Source organism: Rhinatrema bivittatum, chromosome 4 (assembly GCF_901001135.1).
Source record: "Rhinatrema bivittatum chromosome 4, aRhiBiv1.1, whole genome shotgun sequence".
Lineage (NCBI taxonomy): Eukaryota > Metazoa > Chordata > Amphibia > Gymnophiona > Rhinatrematidae > Rhinatrema > Rhinatrema bivittatum.
Window position 1 is genome coordinate 476,857,233 of NC_042618.1, and position 17,631 is coordinate 476,874,863.

Here is a 17,631-nt window from a genome sequence, read left to right on the forward strand (position 1 = left end):
ATTTGTAATTTGCAGGTCATTTTATTCATGGCTTTCTGAGGGTTAAATAGGCTTAATTCCATATGGGTCCAAGGGGGGTTTTTTTTGTAGGGCTTCCTCACTGGCATCACAGCAGTGCATGTAATTATAATATGCATATCGTTGTAAACTATATTTTTACTTCAGAAGCCTGCACTTTGAATGACCTTTTTCATGTAAAATTTGCTCTCCCAGGACAAACAGGATGTGAGTCCTCACGAGTGGGTGACATCATCAGATGGAGCCTGGCACGGAAAACATTTGTCAAATTTTCTAGAAACGTATGAGTGGCAGACTGAGCACGTCCACGCGGGGTCCCTCTTCAGTCTCTCTTCCACAGAGCTGTCGCCTCGCAGACATGGAGCTCGCGTTCTTGGTTCTGTTCCTGCGCAGAGTCCCTCGACATAGTCTTGGCCCTAGTTAGTGGGCGTTGCGGTGAGTTTTGCATTCCTTGCGGTCGATCCCCAACAGTGCTGGTTTCCGGTGACCGCCGACCATCGACCTCTCGTCGGTTAATTTTTTAAATAGCATCATCGGGGTTTTGCCGGTGCCCCCAGACCATGTCCACTACAGACCCTCACGAGGTCTGTATCTTGTGCCTGGGAGCATCGCACAATGTCAGTGGGTATTACTTTTGTACCCAAATGACCCCCAAGGGTCACCACGTGTGCCTTGACAAAATGAAGAAGCTGTTTGGCCCCAGGGATGTCTGGTTCCTCGGCATTGACACTTTTAGGGAAAAGGGAGCCGGTAGCTGCCAGCCCCATGCTGTCTTCTCTTGCACCTGACCCCCAGGTCAAAATGGACACTGGGGACCGGCCTACTTCCATTTCTTCTCGTTCCAGGGCCGAGTCATCTCCATCTCCCTCGGCGGTAGGGAAAGATCGGGCCGAACACTGTGGGAAATCAAGAAAGCACCTTGCATCATCCCAAACCCCAAGCCTTATCCCTCGTGGTGTGGATGTTGAATGGCTGATTTTACAGCCCTTGGACTTCTCTTGGGTCGTGTTGGAGCCCAGGAGGCCATCTACTAGGACGTCTATATGACCTGAAGTAGAAGAGGTACTCCGCTTGTACGAGTCACGGTTTATATCCGTTCTCTTGCTCTATTATTTATTTATTTATTTTAAAATGTTTCTATACCGCTTTTCCAAACAAGGTTTAGTCAAAGCGGAGTACAAAAGATACAAATCATAAAAATAAAATAACATAATTAAAAATTACACAAATCTTATAATAAAATAAAAATACAATAAAACAAGTTCATAAATTATTAAATCCTAACAAAAACAAGATAAGTGCCATCTTCTACATTATAGCGGTATGTGAGGGGAAAACTGAAAAATGGATGGTTATGTGGTGTGTAAAGTGGTTAATGTGTATTTGAAGTAATTTTGAAAGCAATCTGAAACAGGTGGGTTTTTAAGGATTTCTTGACGTGAATTGGATTGGATAGTAATCTTAATGAATCTGGCAATGCATTCCAAAGGATGGGACCTGCTACTGAAAAGGCCCTTTTTCTTGTGATATCTAATTGTGCTTGCTGAGGTGAAGGAGTGTCTAAGAAGTTTTTTGTTAGCGATCTCAAATGTCTAGTGAGTTTGTAAATACGGAGTAGAGAGCAAAGCCAAGTGGAAGAAAAGTTGTGGATAAGTAAATGGATAATGGTAAGGATTTTGTACTGTATTCTAAATTTTATTGGTAACCAATGATAAGTCTGAAGTATTGGAGTGATGTGATTTCTAATAGAAGTACCTGATAGGATATGTGCTGCCACATTCTGGGCTAATTGTAATGGTTGGATGGTATTATCGTGGAGACCTAGATAAAGAGAATTGCAGTAATCGAGACCTGAAAAAATAAGAGATTGAAGGATAGTAGGGAAATCCCAAAAGAACAGAAGTTGTAGTTTATAGAAAGTTGAATTGTGTTGTTTCATGGTTAGGTCTGTATTGATAGTTACACCTACATTTTTTGCATGATTAGAAATTGGAATAGAGGTACCATTGAAGAGAAAATGAGAGGGGGGACCAATAGAAGATTCTGAGATAGAGGTGAGTTGAACAATTTTGGTTTTTACTGGATTTAGTTTTAATCGGTTGTGTGATAGCCATGTGTTAATGGTTGTTAGATATAAGGAAACTAAAGAGAGAGTGTCTGACCATGAAGTATTATATGGAACCATGAACTGTAAATCATCAGCATAGATTTTGAACTGTACGTTTAAAGAAGATAGAATACGGCAGAGTGGTAACAAATAGATGTTGAAAAGAATAGGAGATAATGAAGAACCCTGAGGAACACCTGAAGCAATTGTGGAAGGATCAGAAGAGTGATTACCTATATTGACTTGCTGAGTGTGATCTGTGAGAAATGAAGAAAACCACTGTAAAACTGTGCCAGAGATACCTATAGATTTGAGTCCAAAGGTGAGAATCTGATGATCAACCGTGTCAAAGGCTGCGGAGATGTCCAAGAATCAATAATATAGTCTGTGTAAGAATCAAAAGCTAGAAATATGGTATCAAAAGAAGTTGCTGGACTACTTGCTACACCTCTCGGAGTCTGGTCTAAAAACCAACTCAGGGTGTATCTTATTGCTAATGGGGCTTACCACCAGGAGGAGGATGGTGTGCCCTTCTCGGTATACCCTATCATGGGTCACTTTATGCGGGGTCTGTTTCAACTGAAGCCTCCCCTGAGGCCCTCCTGTGGTGTTCTGGGACCTCAGAGTAGTCCTGGCCCAAATTATGAAGGCTCCTTTTGAGCCTCTGTGCTCCTGTGACCTAAAGTTCTTGACCTGGAAGATCATCTTCCTAGTGCCGGTCACCTCGGTGCTCAGAGTCAGCGAACTTCAAGCTTTGATGTCATACCCACCTTACATGAAGTTCTTTCACGATAGGGTGGTCCTGCATTCACATCCTAAGTTCTTGCTGAAGGTGGTAATGGATTTCCATCTGAACCAACTATGCAACTCTTTCTCTCTTTTGACAGAAATCAATTGGGAGTTGCAGTAGCCAAGTAGACATTTCCTAGCGTGTAGCAGATGGACTCAGAACAAGTGGGGTATAGTGTGCTCGTGCTAGCAGTTGGAGACGGATCTGACGTCAGCACGGGTACATATATCCCCACAGGAAGTGAAGCAACTCAGTAATTTCCATCTCCAAAGCAGTTTGGAGCGCCTGCACGTTCGCTGAACGTGTTTTCCAATACTACTTTCTACCTCACAGGGACCTGCTATGTCAAGGTCCCATCCTCCACGAGGATCCGGCTCAATTCTCTCTTACGGTCTGGCCATTGAGAGGGCTAGACTGAGGAAAAGAGGTTACTCGGAGCCGGTGATCAATACACTCCTCCGAGCCCGCATGTTTTCCACATCCCTCACCTACATAAGGATCTGGAGAGTATTTGAAGCCTGGTGCGACATTCATGGCACCAATCCACATGCGGCCACAATCCCTATTGTTCTGGATTTCCTGCAGGATGGACTTCAGAAGGGTCTCTCCCTAAGCTCCATCAAGGTTCAGGTGGCTGCGCTGTCCTGTTACGGTCCAAGGAGGGATGGCAAGTCCATTGCCATGCACCCAGATGTTTCACGCTTCCTGAAAGGAGTTAAGCACATTCGTCCGCCGCTGAAGTGGCCAGTGCCCCTGTGGAACCTCAACCTAGTTTTGGATTTCCTCGCGGGATCCACCTTCAGACCCCTCCGGGGCCTGTCTCTCCGTTCATTGACCTTGAAGATGGTGTTCTTGCTGGCAGTGTGTTCCGCACGCCGTATCTCAGAGCTACAAGTGCTGTCCTGCCGGGATCCCTTTCTCAGAATCACTCCTGCGGCTATCCATCTTCGCACGGTTCCCTCCTTTTTACCTAAAGTAGTCTCACAATTTCACCTCAACCAAACCATATCCTTGCCAACCACGGATGATTTGAAGAAATCAGAAGAAGGGCATTTGCTACGCCATCTCGACATCGGCAGATTGCTGCCCAGATACCTGGAAATGACAGAAGCAGTACGAAAGACGGACCATCTGTTCGTCCTTCACAGCAGGAAGAAGCAAGGAGAAGCGGCCTCACGGCCCACCATCGCCCACTGGATCAAAGAAGTTATCAGAGCAGCCTATGTAGAGGCCGGGAAGTCACCGCCTCTGCAGGTCAAGGCTCATTCTACCAGAGCGCAGGCGGCCTCTTGGGCAGAATCTAGGATGCTGTCGCCCGCAGAGATATGTAAAGCGGCGACGTGGTCCTCCCTCCATACCTTCTCCAGGTTTTACCGTCTGGATGTCCAGGCCAGGGAGGACACAGCATTTGCGAGGGCAGTCCTACGCGGTCCTCAGGCAGCCTCCCACCCAGTCCGGGAGTAGCTTTTGTACATCCCACTTGTTCTGAGTCCATCTGCTACACGCTAGGAAATGTTGAGATTACTTACCTGATAATCTCCTTTTCCTTAGTGTATGCAGATGGACTCACCATCCCGCCCGGCTGCCAGTGTACATGGGGTTTCATCAATTCAAGGTAAGGCATGTATTTTCTTACACGAGAACGTCCACTCCACCAGGTGTCGACATCTTCCGGTTGGGAACGCTGGCGGTCTCCGGATACTATCAATCGGTCAGGGGAATCCTGTTTCACTAATTCATTGATCGGTCAGTACACATATATCCATAACAGCTTTTGCAAGGAAGATTACTGAGTTGCTTCACTTCCTGTGGGGGTATATGTCCCCCTGCTGACGTCAGATCCGTCTCCAACTGCTAGCCCGAGCACACTATACCCCACTTGTTCTGAGTCCATCTGCATACACTAAGGAAAAGGAGATTATCAGGTAAGTAAAATCTACATTGTCCAACTGGCTGGCGGATTGTATCTCTTTCTGCTATGCGCAGGCAGGACTACAGCTGGGGGGCCATGTCGGGGCTCACTCTGTTCAAGCCATGGCAGTTTTGGTGGCCCACTTGTGAGCAGTTCCCGTGGATGAGATCTGCAAGGTGGCAACATGGTGTTCCCTCCACACCTTTGCCTCGCACTACTGTCTGGACAGGGTTGGCCAATGCGATAGCAATTTCAGCCAGTCTGTCCTCCAGAATCTCTTTCAGATGTAAAACCCAACTCTTCCTGCCTCAGGCCCATTATTCGGGTTCAGGCTATCTCCCTCTCTTACCAATAGCACCCTGGTTGTTGTGCCCATTGACACCTGGTTAGGTGACTGTTGCTCTTCTTGCTTCGGGAACAGGCCGTAGTTAGGTATTCACCCACTTGAGAGGACTACCATCCTGCTTGTCGTAGGAGAAAGCAAAATTACTTACCTGTAACAGGTGTTCTCCTAGGACAGCAGGATGTTAGTCCTCTGGAAACCCGCCCGCCACCCCACAGAGTTAGGTTTTCTCCTAGTTTATTTTATTTCTTCTTAATTCTATATTACGAGACTGAAGAGGGACCCAGCGTGGATAGTGCCATGCTCAGTGTGCCAGTCAAAGTTTCTAGACGCTTTGACAAAAGTTTTCCATGCCTGGCTCCTTCTGATGATATCACCCATGTGTGAGGGCTAATAACTTTCTGTCCTTGGAGAACACCTGTTACAGGTAAGCAACTCTGCTTTACTATATGTGCATGATTTTTAATTGTGTGTGGTGAGGGCTGGGGGCAAGGCTGTAAGGTTTGCCTAGGGCACCTAATACCTTTGCAGTGGCACTCATCCATCTTCCATTTTCCCAGGAGGTAGCGCATGTAAACGTGAGCAAGCAGAGTTACACGCATGTCACGCGTGTGTCCCCTCCCCCTCGGAAAGCCCATAAAATTACCTATGGAATCTCCTCCATGCATTCGCTTTTTTTTTTTTTTAAATATATATTTCACTTTGTCTGGCACTGTAGGTATTTCCCTGTCCCCAGAGGCAATGGAGGGTAAAGTGAGTAGCCAGAGGTCACCCGGAGTGGCTGCTCCCCCCTCACTCCATTCTATATCCAGTCATCCCCCTCCACACCCCCAGGCAATGTTCCAAAGCCTTTTACATGCATAAAGCAAGGTTTGATGTGTGGAAATGCCATTGAATGTCCAGAAAGGAGGCAGAAGCTTGGTTAAATGTCCAGAAAACAGAAGAGTCACCGGCCTGGCGCCCGCTGAGAACATGCTGGGAGGGGGGCAGCATGCTTTCCCTCCACGCCATGCGCCCTTCCCCCGTCGCCCCTTACATTTGTAAGGAGCTCTCCCGTTCAGCACTTCACCCGCCTGACTTCTCAGAGCTTGCACTTGTGCGACTGTAGGCTTTTTAAAATGTATTTATTTAAAAGGTTTCCTACCCTCCCTTCCATAGTTCAGGGCGGGGTGCAATAAAAACCCACTCCATGCAGCCACAAAAAACACAACAGTGAACATGGACAACCTTTACGTTCTCTCGCCCACCCTTCCCCTTCGAGTGCCACTTCAGCAGCAGTGCAAGCTTCCCTCAGCCGTCCTACTGGCCTGCGTCTGCCCTGTTGAAAAGGGTTCTCCTCCTGGTTTGGGAGAGGAGTTGAGTCTCCCCCCGCGCCTTCGCTTCCGGCCCTGGGAAGCTGAGACTTCCATCTCATTGCAGAGCCCCCCGCCCACCAGCGCTTTTGGGTTGTAATGCCGTACTCTTGTCTTTCTTTCTTCCTTCCCAATCCCCCTGCCCAAGGGACGTATTTTGCGAGAGACGCCCTGTACTCCAGCCGCTACTGCCGGAACGACGGGAAGCACGGGGACACGTTTCAGATCCACGGGGTCAGCGTGGAGCAACGGCGCATCTTTCACTACTGCAAGGCCATGTTCCTGGCCAGAGTGCTGGTGGGCGACTACATCAACGGGGACGGCAAGTACATGAGGCCTCCTTCCAAGGACGGCAGCTTTGTGAACCTGTACGACAGCTGCGTGGACAATACCTGGAATCCCAACATTTTCGTCATTTTCGATGCAAACCAGATCTATCCAGAATACCTAATTGAGTTTTCTTGAGAGCTGTTGGGGCTTGCCGTGCTAAGATAAATAATATTTGTGTAAAGTTGGATCCCTTGTCGGAGAATAAGCTGACTCTTGCTGTTACAATAAACAGCTAAATACTCACATACCTGAATTAAGATGTTGAAAGAGAGAGCGAGAGGCCGCGTTCACCTGTGCCTTTGGACTGGCTTCAGACCACTGCAGTCCGGTAGTACTTGGTGTCTTTCTCGCAGGGGAAACCTCTCTCTGCATTGAAAAAGAGAGCACCACGGCTCCGGACTGCATGTGCATGACTCCATCATGATCTCTGCTCACTTCTTTCGCTAGCCGTTACGTTTTGTGGCTTGGGTTTTTTTTTTGTTTTTTTAAGTACTCGATTGATTGATGCACTGGGGAAATGGGCCTGGAAGCTGGGCCAGGGATGTGCTCCGAAGCTGGGGGTCCATGTTGAGAAGCCAAACGGTCATCAGGTGATAACCACTAAGTGCAGAAAGCTGTGAGATTTATTTTTAATGCCGCCTTCACTCTGCAGTAACAGTTGGAGTAGAACTTGGCTCTTTGCTAGCAGGCTGAGCTGGCAGGCACGGGAATGAAGACGTGGCACGTGAGCTCCTGCCCTAGGGATGTTTGATGACTCGGGAACCCTCTGGTACCATAAAACAATCCCTACTGCTCCCGTGGTTTGTCTCTGTTTTCTATGTCGGTTTCTGAAAATAAACAAATTAGGATATGGCAGATCCCACCTCAATACTATGTTAAAGAGATAGCAGAGCGGGTGCCGCAACTTCACCCTAACAAACTACTGGCATTCTCTAAAAATAAAAATTCAGCACAGTGAAACACCAACAGAGCTGCATGCTTGGAGACGGAGCAGCAGCTGCTGGAAGGTGCCACCTTGTGCCATTATCATCACCTCTTAGTGAAGCTCATAGGAGTCCAGAAATGTTTCTGCCAACATGGACTGCCTCCTGGGCATTATCACGAGTATATAGATCAGACACCAGCCAGCTGCAAGCGTTTTGTGGAGGGGGAGGATAGCCTGCTACAGTGCTGGCTGCTAGAACGAGGCAGGAGGCTGTGGCTGGCTCTGGAGGGAGGGGTAATAATCCTCGGACCACCCTTACATGGGTGAAAAAAAGGGAAAAGTTTCAGCCTCCTGCACGTGAGAGCTGTGGATTTGTCCGTGTTCAGGTCTGCTGTAAGGCGACGCAGAGCATCTCCCCAGAATCACATCGCATGCTTGTTTTACCTGGGCGCATGCAGACTTTTCACTAGGAGCTCCCCTCACTCGCCTTCCATGGGTCCCCAAATAAGCCATGCACCTGCCAGAAGCTGAGGGACAAAGCCGACTGTGGCAGCCCTTTGTCTCATTCCTTGTGTCCTGTCACAGTCCAAGGAGGAGAATGACGTCTCCTAACAAAATGTTAAGTTTGAAGCAGGAGCTGTGTATTTTTTAAGCGCTGAGGGCGGAAGGGGAAGTCGGGGCTTTCATTGTCCACCCTTGCGAGAGCAGTGTATTGTATCGCTGCTTGGCACATTTCCTCCCATTGCTTGTCTGTAGAAACAGAACCTGGCTTTTTATTCTGCTGTGCCTGACACTGATCGCCCCCACCCGTGCAGCGTCAGGCCAGGGACCGCTCACGTTCGGGGTATTCAGTGTTCTCCATGCTTCCCCAGCCTCAAGCCCCATGTACGCAGAGATGGCGGCTTCTGATCCTTCCCTCCTGTGGGGGGGGGGGTGGGCACAGGTTCTCCTTATACTCCGTCTTGCCCAGTCACCTTCAGCTGTACCTTGCACATTCCGATGTAAAGCTGAGGCTGTATTTAAGCTTTTCCTACTTCTAGTACTGTGCACTTTATTGCTGACGTGTCCCTTCTCTCGACATCACTGTGAGCAGGGAGAACACAAGTGGAACTTAATAATCCCATTACTCGCTATCTGCTGGCACCTAGTAGTAATCTCTTCTGTTCCTGCAGTTAAGCAGAATCCGGGTGTTCCTCAGACTAAGTAGATTCAGCCTGAAATTAAAAGATCCAACATAGGAGCTAACTTTTTTCCTTGCTACGGTGCGGGAGAGAGACGCCCTGTGTTTCTGTAGAAGTTATATGATTTTATGTAGTTGGGAATTGGCAGTCTCTTCGATGGTTGAAAGAAAATTGGGTCTTGCCTGTTAATTCTTGTTCCTGTAGTACCACGGATCAGTCCAGACTGTGGGTTATGCTTCCCTTCCAGCAGATGGAGACAGAGAAAAACTTGAAGGGCGCCCTTAGTTAACCTGGTGTGCCCACTGTATCCCTTCAGTCTTAAGAATATCAAAGCAGAAAGTAAAATATTAACTATAACAACGAATCAAGCAATAACTGTATTAAAGTCAACTTTGTGAATAAGCAAACTGTAGGTTTCTTCCTCTTCTGTAGCTATCTGCAATAAACAGGAATATGAGCATCGTTATGGCCGCCGGTCGTGGACCGCCGTGACCGGGGACAGCCACTCACCCGCGGCATCGGGACGCTCCCAGGGCGCCCGCGGGAGCAGGCAGCCAGCTCCGATGCTCGACGCGCGGCCATGGCTACTGCTGAGACCTGGCCGCATCCCTGCTGACATTCTCTGCTGCTGACTCCTCCCCCTCCAAGCCTGCTTAGAGCCGCGTGCGCGGCTAAGCAGGATTCTTAAAGGGACCACTACCGGATATTGATTTAAGCTTCTTCCAGGGAACTCCCCTGCTGGTTCACTATTTAAAGGCAAGGTCTGCCCCTCAGACCTTGCCTTGGTATTCTGGCTCCTGGTTGGTGGTGTTCCTGAGTTCCCGTTTCCTGTAGCTTGACTCCGCTTCTTGTGTTCCGTGGTGTTGACCTTCTGGTCCTAGTTCCTGCTTCTCCTATTGTTGGACGAACTCTTCTGGCTTCGATCACTGGACTGGCTTCCGACCCTTCTCCTGGCTTCGACCACTGGACCGGCTTTCGACCCTTCTCTTGGCTTCAACCACTGGGCTGGCTTCCGACCTTTCCTTGGCTTCGACTTCCGGATTGCATTATGACCTGCTGGAAGTGCCAGCGGCCTGGACTCCATGACCTGCAGGAGGCGCCTGCATCCAGACCTATCTTCAGTCTTCAAGAAGTCTCCTAAGTCCAAGCGGCTCGGGTCCCTACAGGCTCCTCCTGGGGGGACCGTGGGCTTCCAGTGGCGAAGTAACTGTTCAACGTTGGATTATCTAGCCTTGCCTTCCAACGGTAGGGACCTAAGAGAGTTTATTCTCCTTTAAGTAACATCTACTCTACCTCGGACTAAGGGTCCACTGTCAGTTTCATAACAAGCGTGGACTCGACAAAAAGAAACCCCCTCATGGGTGGGTGTCTGAACTGATCCATGGTACTACGGGAACAAAACTTAACAGATAAGACCCAATTTTCTTTTCCCTGTACGTACCCGGATCAGTCCAGACTGTGGGATGTAACATAGCTTCCCTAAACAGGGTGGTACGATGAGAGTCCCGCGCGAAGAACCCCACTGCCAAAATTACCGACATCTGGGGTTTGAACATCCAAACGGTAGTGACAAACAAATGTATGGAGCATCTTCCAGGTAGCCGCTTTACATATTTCTTGGGGGGCTACCAGCTGGCACTCAGCCCACTGTCAATGAATGGAATGGGCCTTCAGCCCCTCGGAAATAGGCTACCTTTGCAAATGTAAGTGGAAACAATAGCCTATTTCAACCATCGGGCAATTGTTGATTTAGAAGCTTTCTGACCCTTCTTAGGTCCACTCCATAAAACAAACAGAATGAAAACTTGAAACCACCTTTGGCAAAAACAAAGGAACTGTGCGAAGAGACATGCCTAACTCCGAGATTCTCAAGAAGGGCTCTCTACAAGACAGGCTTGTAGCTCTGAGATCTTACGAGCGGAGCATACAGCGATCAAGAACACAATTTTTAAAGTGAGATCCTTTAATGTTGCCTTTCTAAGAGGTTCAAATGGGGGATCACACAAGACTCTAAGTACCAAATTAAGGTTCCAGGAGGGACATACTGGACGGATGGGCGGATTCAAACGATGCCAAGGAGCTACCTACCAGGGAACCCAAGGCTGCCACTTGTACCCGGAGGGAATTAAAAGACAAGCCCTTCGCTAAACCGTCCTGCAAAAATGCTAAAATATGAGCCACCGAAGACTGCTTGGGGAGAATGCCATGGCCACGACACCACGTCTCAAACTCGCCAGACCCTGGCATAGGATAGTGATGTAGAAGTTTTTCAAGCTCGCACTAGAGTAGAAATCACTTCTTCTGAATAACCTTTCTTCCTCAATCTCCTCGTCTCAAAAGCCAAGTCGCTAGACAAAAGCGATCTGCCTGGTCAAAAAATATAGGGCCCTGACGAAGCAGATTGGGAAGGTGTCCGAGCCTCAGGAGCCCGTTCACTGCAAGATTGATTAGATCCGCGAACCATGGACGTTGGGGCCACTCTGGAGCCACTAGGATTACGGTTCCTGGATGAACTTCTATCCTGCAAAGAACTTTGCCCACCAGAGGCTAAGGTGGAAACATACAGGAGAACTGAGGCCGGCCATGGGAGAACCAACTCGTCGACCCAGTTCTGCTCCGTGATCTCTTCTGTGGCTGTAGAAACAAGGAACCTTGGCATTGTCCTTTGTCGCCATCAAGTCCATGTGGGGAGTGCCCCACCTTTGCACAATGAGGTCCATTGCTAGGTCCGACAGTTCCCACTCCCCTGGATCTATCCGCTTCCGACTGAGAAAATCCACCTGAATGTTGTTGGATCCAGGATGTGTGACATCGCCAGTAGAGCAAGATGCTTTTCTCCCCAAACCATGAGCTGCTCTGCTTCTTCAGCCACCGCTTGACTTTTGGTTCCGCCTTGGCAGTTGATGTAGGCCACCGTCGTCGCATTGTCGGAGAGGACTCTGACCCACCCAGTTGTGTAACAATGGGAGGAAGTGTTGCAAAGCTAACCGAACTGCCCTGGTTTCCACGCGATTGATCGTCCAACTGGATTCTTCCATGGACCAGGTACCCTGAAGTGAGTGGGATTGACAGGCCGCTCCCCACCCAGAGAGGCTGGCATCCGTGGTCACCACGATCCAATCTGGGATCTCGAGGTCTACTCCGCGAGTCAGGTTGTGGGGGCAAAGCCACCAGCCAAGACTGGACCTGGTGTGATCGGTGAGAGGCAGAGGGAACTGGAAATCCCCCGATTTGGGATCCCAACGGGAAAGCAATGCTCGTTGTAACGGTCTCAAATGAGCAAAGGCCCAGGGAACTATCTCCAGAGTGGACGCCATGGAGCTGAGGACCTGAAGGTAGTCCCAGGCTTTGGGGATTAGCAGCGCTAACAAGCGACGAACCTGTTCCTGTAGCTTGGACATTCGGTCCGGTGAAAGAGACCCTCAGCCTGGTGTCGATCCGGGCCCCTAGGAAGTCCATCGCCTGTGAGGGTACGAGGTTGCTTTTGGCTTGATTAACAACCCATCCCAGCGATTCCAGAAGAGTGTCCATTGTGCTGACTGCTTGAGTGCAGAGGTCTCTTGACTTTGCTCGAATGAGACAGTCGTCCAAGTAGGGATGAATGAGAAGTGCGAGGAGCTGTAGCCAGACCGAACGGCAGTGCGCAGAATTGGAAATATCTGCCTAGAATCATGAATCAAAGAAATTTCTGATGATCTTCATGAATGGGTATATGCTTGCAACAGATCTAGGGACGCCAGAAACTCGCCCTTGCGAACCGCAGCGATTACGAAACGTAAGGTTTCCATACAGAAGTGAGGTATCTTGAGGGCTTTATTTACCTTCTTCAGGTCCAGAATAAGCCGGAAGGAGCCCTCCTTTTTGGAGACCACAAAGTAAATGGAATAGCATCCCAACTTCCGATCCTCGTGGGGCACCTCCTTTATCGCTCTGAGAGCAAGGAAACAGTCGAGAGTTTGCTGAACGATCTGAGCCTTGGTCCGTGAACCGCAGGGGGAAACCAGAAAGAAGTCTTGGAGTGGCTGAGCAAATTCCAAAGCGTAGCCGTGTTCGATGATGTTTAGGACCCACTGATCGGAGGTTATTCTGACCCATGCCTTGTGAAACCAGGCTAAAAGCCCCCCTACCCGAGGAACCAAGGGATAGGTCTGCCTGATTTCATTGAGAAGATTTGGAGGCAAGGGACATTGCTGAACCTGCTTCGCGAGTGGTTCTGCATTCCCGAAAGGAAGAGTTCCAGAATTGTTGACGACCTGGAGGCTGCCTTTGCACCGCAGGTTGAGTTCTTCTCTGCCGGAACCTCCGCTGCCCATGGAGAGAGTGGAAGGAAACCCTCTGGAAGGTTTCGGTCAGTCCTCTGGGAGCTTGTGGACCTTATTCTCACCCAGGGACTTTATCAACCGCTCCAAATCATCACCGAAAAGAAAATTTCCTTTGAACGGCAATGCCCCTAACTGAGCCTTGGATGAAACATCTGCCGACCAGTTACGGAGCCACAGGAGCCGTCGCGCAGAAACCGCGGAAGACATAGTACAAGAGGAGGTCCGCAGGAGATCATAGAGGGCATCCGCTCCGTACGCCACCGCCGCTTCCAAGCGCCCGGCCTGTTCCGCCTCTCCCGGTGGTAGCTCTCTGGAAGTTAGCAATTGTTGTACCCAGCGGAGGCTCGCCCGCAGCTCATAACTGCTGCAGACCGCCGCTCGGATTCCCAAAGCTGACACTTCGAAAATCCGTTTGAGAAGCACCTCCAGATTTCTATCCTGCAGATCCTTGAGGGCTGCCGCCCCTGCGACGGGAATAGTTTGCTTTGTTACAGCCGACACTGATGCGTCCACCTTAGGGGACTTCAGCAGCTCCAGAGAATCATCTAGCAGGGGATAAAGATTATCTATAGCTCTTCCCACTCGTAATCCGGCATCTGGTACGTCCCACTCCCGAGTCATTAGCTGTTGGAGCATGGGATGAAAGAGAAAAGCCTTAGCAGGGGCTCGCAAGCCCACTAAAACCGGAGTCCTGTGGAAGAGTATCCTGGGGGAAATCCACCCCAAGTTCGGATAACACAGAGGGAATTAGTGGGTCTAGCTCTTACCTGTGAAACAGGCGGACCACTTTAGGGTCATCACCATCTAAGGGGGCCTGCTTCACCAGGTTCTCCTCTGCCCCCGCAGCGGACAAGGGAGTAGCCAAAGTGTCCGCAGCCCCGCTGTCCGTGCCAGTAGCAGGAGCCGAGGCGCCAGCCATGGACAAACCCTGTAATTTGGCGACCCGCAGAGACGCCGGGTTCTCCATATGTTTAGCAAGCTTAGCGGGGGGGCTGAGCCAGAGGACTAGGATGAGCCCTGCTGAGCTGAGTAGCCAGAAAGGCTTTGTGCATAAGAAGCACAAAGTCCAAACGAAAAACTGTGGACCCAGCTCCCTCTCCCTCCAGGGGATCGGGGCCATCCTGTAACACATCCTGGAGGAGGAATAGCCTAGTGGTTAGAGCAGTGGACTATGAACCAGGAGACCAAGGTTCAAGTCCTGCTGTTGCTCCTTGTGACCTTGGGCAAGTCACTTTACCCTACATTGCCTCAGGTACAAAAACTTAGATTATAAGCCTTCCAGGGATAGAGAAATACCTACAGTACCTGAACGTAAACCAGTGTGATATCTCAGATCAAATGTTGGTATATAATAATAATAAATAAATATCCCCAGGGCTTGCATGTACTGGGGAAAGATCGGGAGGGAGCTCCCCTTCCCCCATAGCCCTTGCTTCAGCGTTGGCAAAAGTCTTAAAAATGGTCGCCGCTCCCGCGCTGAGAGGGAATGGATTGGCCCGGACCTCCCAAGGTGCTGTAATTTTTACTGCACCTCGGGGCTCAGTAAAGCTGCTGGTATCCTGAAAGGAGCTGCCTTCCCCCCCGAAATACATTGCAGGCAAAGGCCTGCGCGGGAGAGTCTGGAAACAGACTCCTCGCAGGCTATACAGGATGATGGCCGCGGCATGGTTTCGGGGGGGGGGAGGTGTGTGAAAAACCCGGCAGAAGCAGCGAGACAGGGTGCCCGAGAAGCTCTGCTGACGCCCAGACAGCCCCAGAAGTAAAACGCAGCGCAGCCGTGAAGAAAAAGAAACCGGCAGGCTGCTTCAGTGGGTTTTTGTTTGTTGTTTTTTTTAACAGAACTCGATCGGGGGCGCAAGGAAGGAGAGGGACCGGACCACCGGTTTCACCGTCAGCGTCTTACCTGTGAGGAGCCCCATGGGGTAACCAACCCCGGCTCCCAAACCTACTACCAGGAGGGATGGCTGAAAGAACCTAACTACCCACTGGGAGGATCTCCTGAAATCATTGTGACTCTTTCTTTATTTTTTTGTTTGTTTGTTTTTTTAAAGCTTGATTCGTTGTAGGAGCCTGAGAGCAAGAAATAATTAAAGCTATACTTTTTTTTTTTTTTTAAGGGATTACGCCTCAACCCTAAATCAGGGTAAAACTGCAGGTTTGCACCACCTCCTGCTGGAGACAGAGAGAGACTGAAGGGATACAGTGAGCACACCAGGTTAACTAAGGGCGCCCTTCAAGTTTTTCTCTGTCTCCATCTGCTGGCAGGGAGGCATAACCCACGGTCTGGACTGGTCTGGGTACGTACAGGGAACATTCATTATCAGTTTGAACCTATCTTTGTATACATTTTATTCTTTTAAATGATGTACACACGCTTACCCACTTCTGTCTCCACGGTGCACATTGCACTTTCTGTGTGTAGTGCTGACTTTATGAATCTTTTATAAAGATTTGGTGCTGACCACTGTGATGCAGAGCTTGCCTTGCGCTATGTGTTGTTAACATTTTCCCGCTCTGGCCAGATTACAGAAAGTTTATTTTTGCTGCAGTGCAAACTGGCTGAAGAGAGATCGCAGGGGAGTCCCCAAGAAGGCTTATGCCATCAACCAGCAGGATTATCACCCATGTTCCAGGACTCATCCCGCGCTTTCTATGCCATTTTCCTTCTGCAGTAGATGAACGGATAAGAAAAACTGGCTTTGGACCCATGAAACAGGGCAGACGTGAGCTGCAGGTCCCGAGTCAGTGGTGTACGGGCGTTTCATCACGTCACGTCTACGTGGTGATCTTGCGACAGTCATGCTAATAGCGTGCCGCATGATTCAAATGGTGACTAGTTCCTGACAGTTTTGGTTTGCGATAAATGCATTTTAATGGTCAGTGATGTGGCCCTGTTAGTTCGGCAGCCAGAGGCAGTGAGGAAATCCAAGCATTTTCCATATTCTTTGTAGTGTTCACCTTTGGGATACGTGCAAAGCTGCTTTCTATGGAAGGCACATCCATGCCTGAGTAAGGCTGTAACTGTCGTGCAGCTGAAACCACACGCCCAAAGGTAAGGTCACTAAAACTCGAGTGATAACAACAGGGAAGCTTTATATGATCATGCTGCCTCGTCCTGGCCTTCAGCAGGGTCACACAGTTATTGTATATTCAGCGGTCACTGAAACCTGCCTGCAGGAAGCATTTGGGACCAGTAGCCAGGGCGGGGGCTTGCATCATCTTTTCCTGTGGCGGCTCGGTATGGTCCTGGCCCAGCAGCAGAGAGCTGGTCAGAGCAGGCTCGTGGCCCTTGTCTCACCCCCCCCCCCGGTACTCCTCCTTCCTGTTTACAGGACTAGGATACACCTCGCATTTCCCTGTGCACATCAAGAAAGCCCAAACCCGTTCAGTAGCTTTATTGTGGAATACAAGAAGATGTAATCCTACAGAGACTGAATGCAAGCCTCAAAGCGAGCCCTGATGCCAGGTGGATTTTAGAAAGTGAGGAGATGAAAGTTAGTAGCGTGTTCCTGCACCGTGCCTCGTCATGTGTAAGTAAGGCCGGAGATGCTCCTCCTGTCTCATAACCCCCAGCCATGACGGTTTAATCCCGTCCCAAAGCACTTTTCACCTAAACAGGCTTCAAACCCTTGCATCCTCTCACTGGATAAAGCCCCAGGGTCCACCTGTCAGATTGATTTGTGCTTTAGAGTTATTGAACTGGGCCTGCGGACCTCTGTAGCCTGAGCCGCACAAACGATACAAGATCCAATCTGCCCAGCCACTTGTTCCCAGCAAAACTGGTTAAAAGGAAAGCTGCCCCCCCAGCACAGGCCGTGCAGGGTTTCTCATCGAATATTATTCTCCTTCCTGTGCTGACGAGAAAGTTGTTCCCTCTGAGGAGTCTGCACGTTACCCACGCGCAGTTCGCGCCAGCGTGGACCCTGTACGACACGAGATTTACGTTTGTGGTGGTGGTTACCAGAATGTGTGGCATGACCAGACAAGTCAAAGACGTTTCAGGGGACCGGACGGAGCTGCTGTAGGGGCTTCAGTAATTGTGTTAATGATACACTCACTAGGGACATCAAAATGCCCATCAGCTGTTCCAAAGGATTATCCTGTCATAGTCTTCCTGAAAAATGGCTTGCCTGCATTGATAATATGGGGCCCTGGCAGACGAAATTGGGGCATAGTCCATGCTTAATGTGCATGAATGAGGATCTGTGCAGACTTGTACAGCAATGAAAATGATGGATTTAATGTGTAAAATGCAGTAGAAAAATTTCAAAAATGCATCAGTTAATTTCCAGTTTCTGTAGGTTTTGGCATTAGCCGGTGTTGCTGTGGGGCTACTAAACCACCAGATGGC

General features: G+C 49.5%; 1 protein-coding gene across 3 annotated transcripts in view; it reads left to right on the forward strand.

Annotated features, from left to right (window-relative positions):
• PARP11 (poly(ADP-ribose) polymerase family member 11) overlaps positions 1-15,754 on the forward strand; it is a 71,573-nt gene extending 55,819 nt beyond the window's left edge. For 2 of the 3 annotated variants that reach the window (XM_029597313.1, XM_029597311.1), the window contains exon 8: positions 6,671-7,097. In XM_029597313.1, the coding sequence (XP_029453173.1) occupies positions 6,671-6,987 (317 nt within the window). In that variant the 3' untranslated portion in view covers positions 6,988-7,097. Of the gene's footprint in view, positions 1-6,670; positions 7,098-15,119 lie in introns of those variants that run through there. The other variant, XM_029597314.1, reaches the window with a different exon arrangement.
• Positions 15,755-17,631: the final 1,877 nt, after the last annotated feature.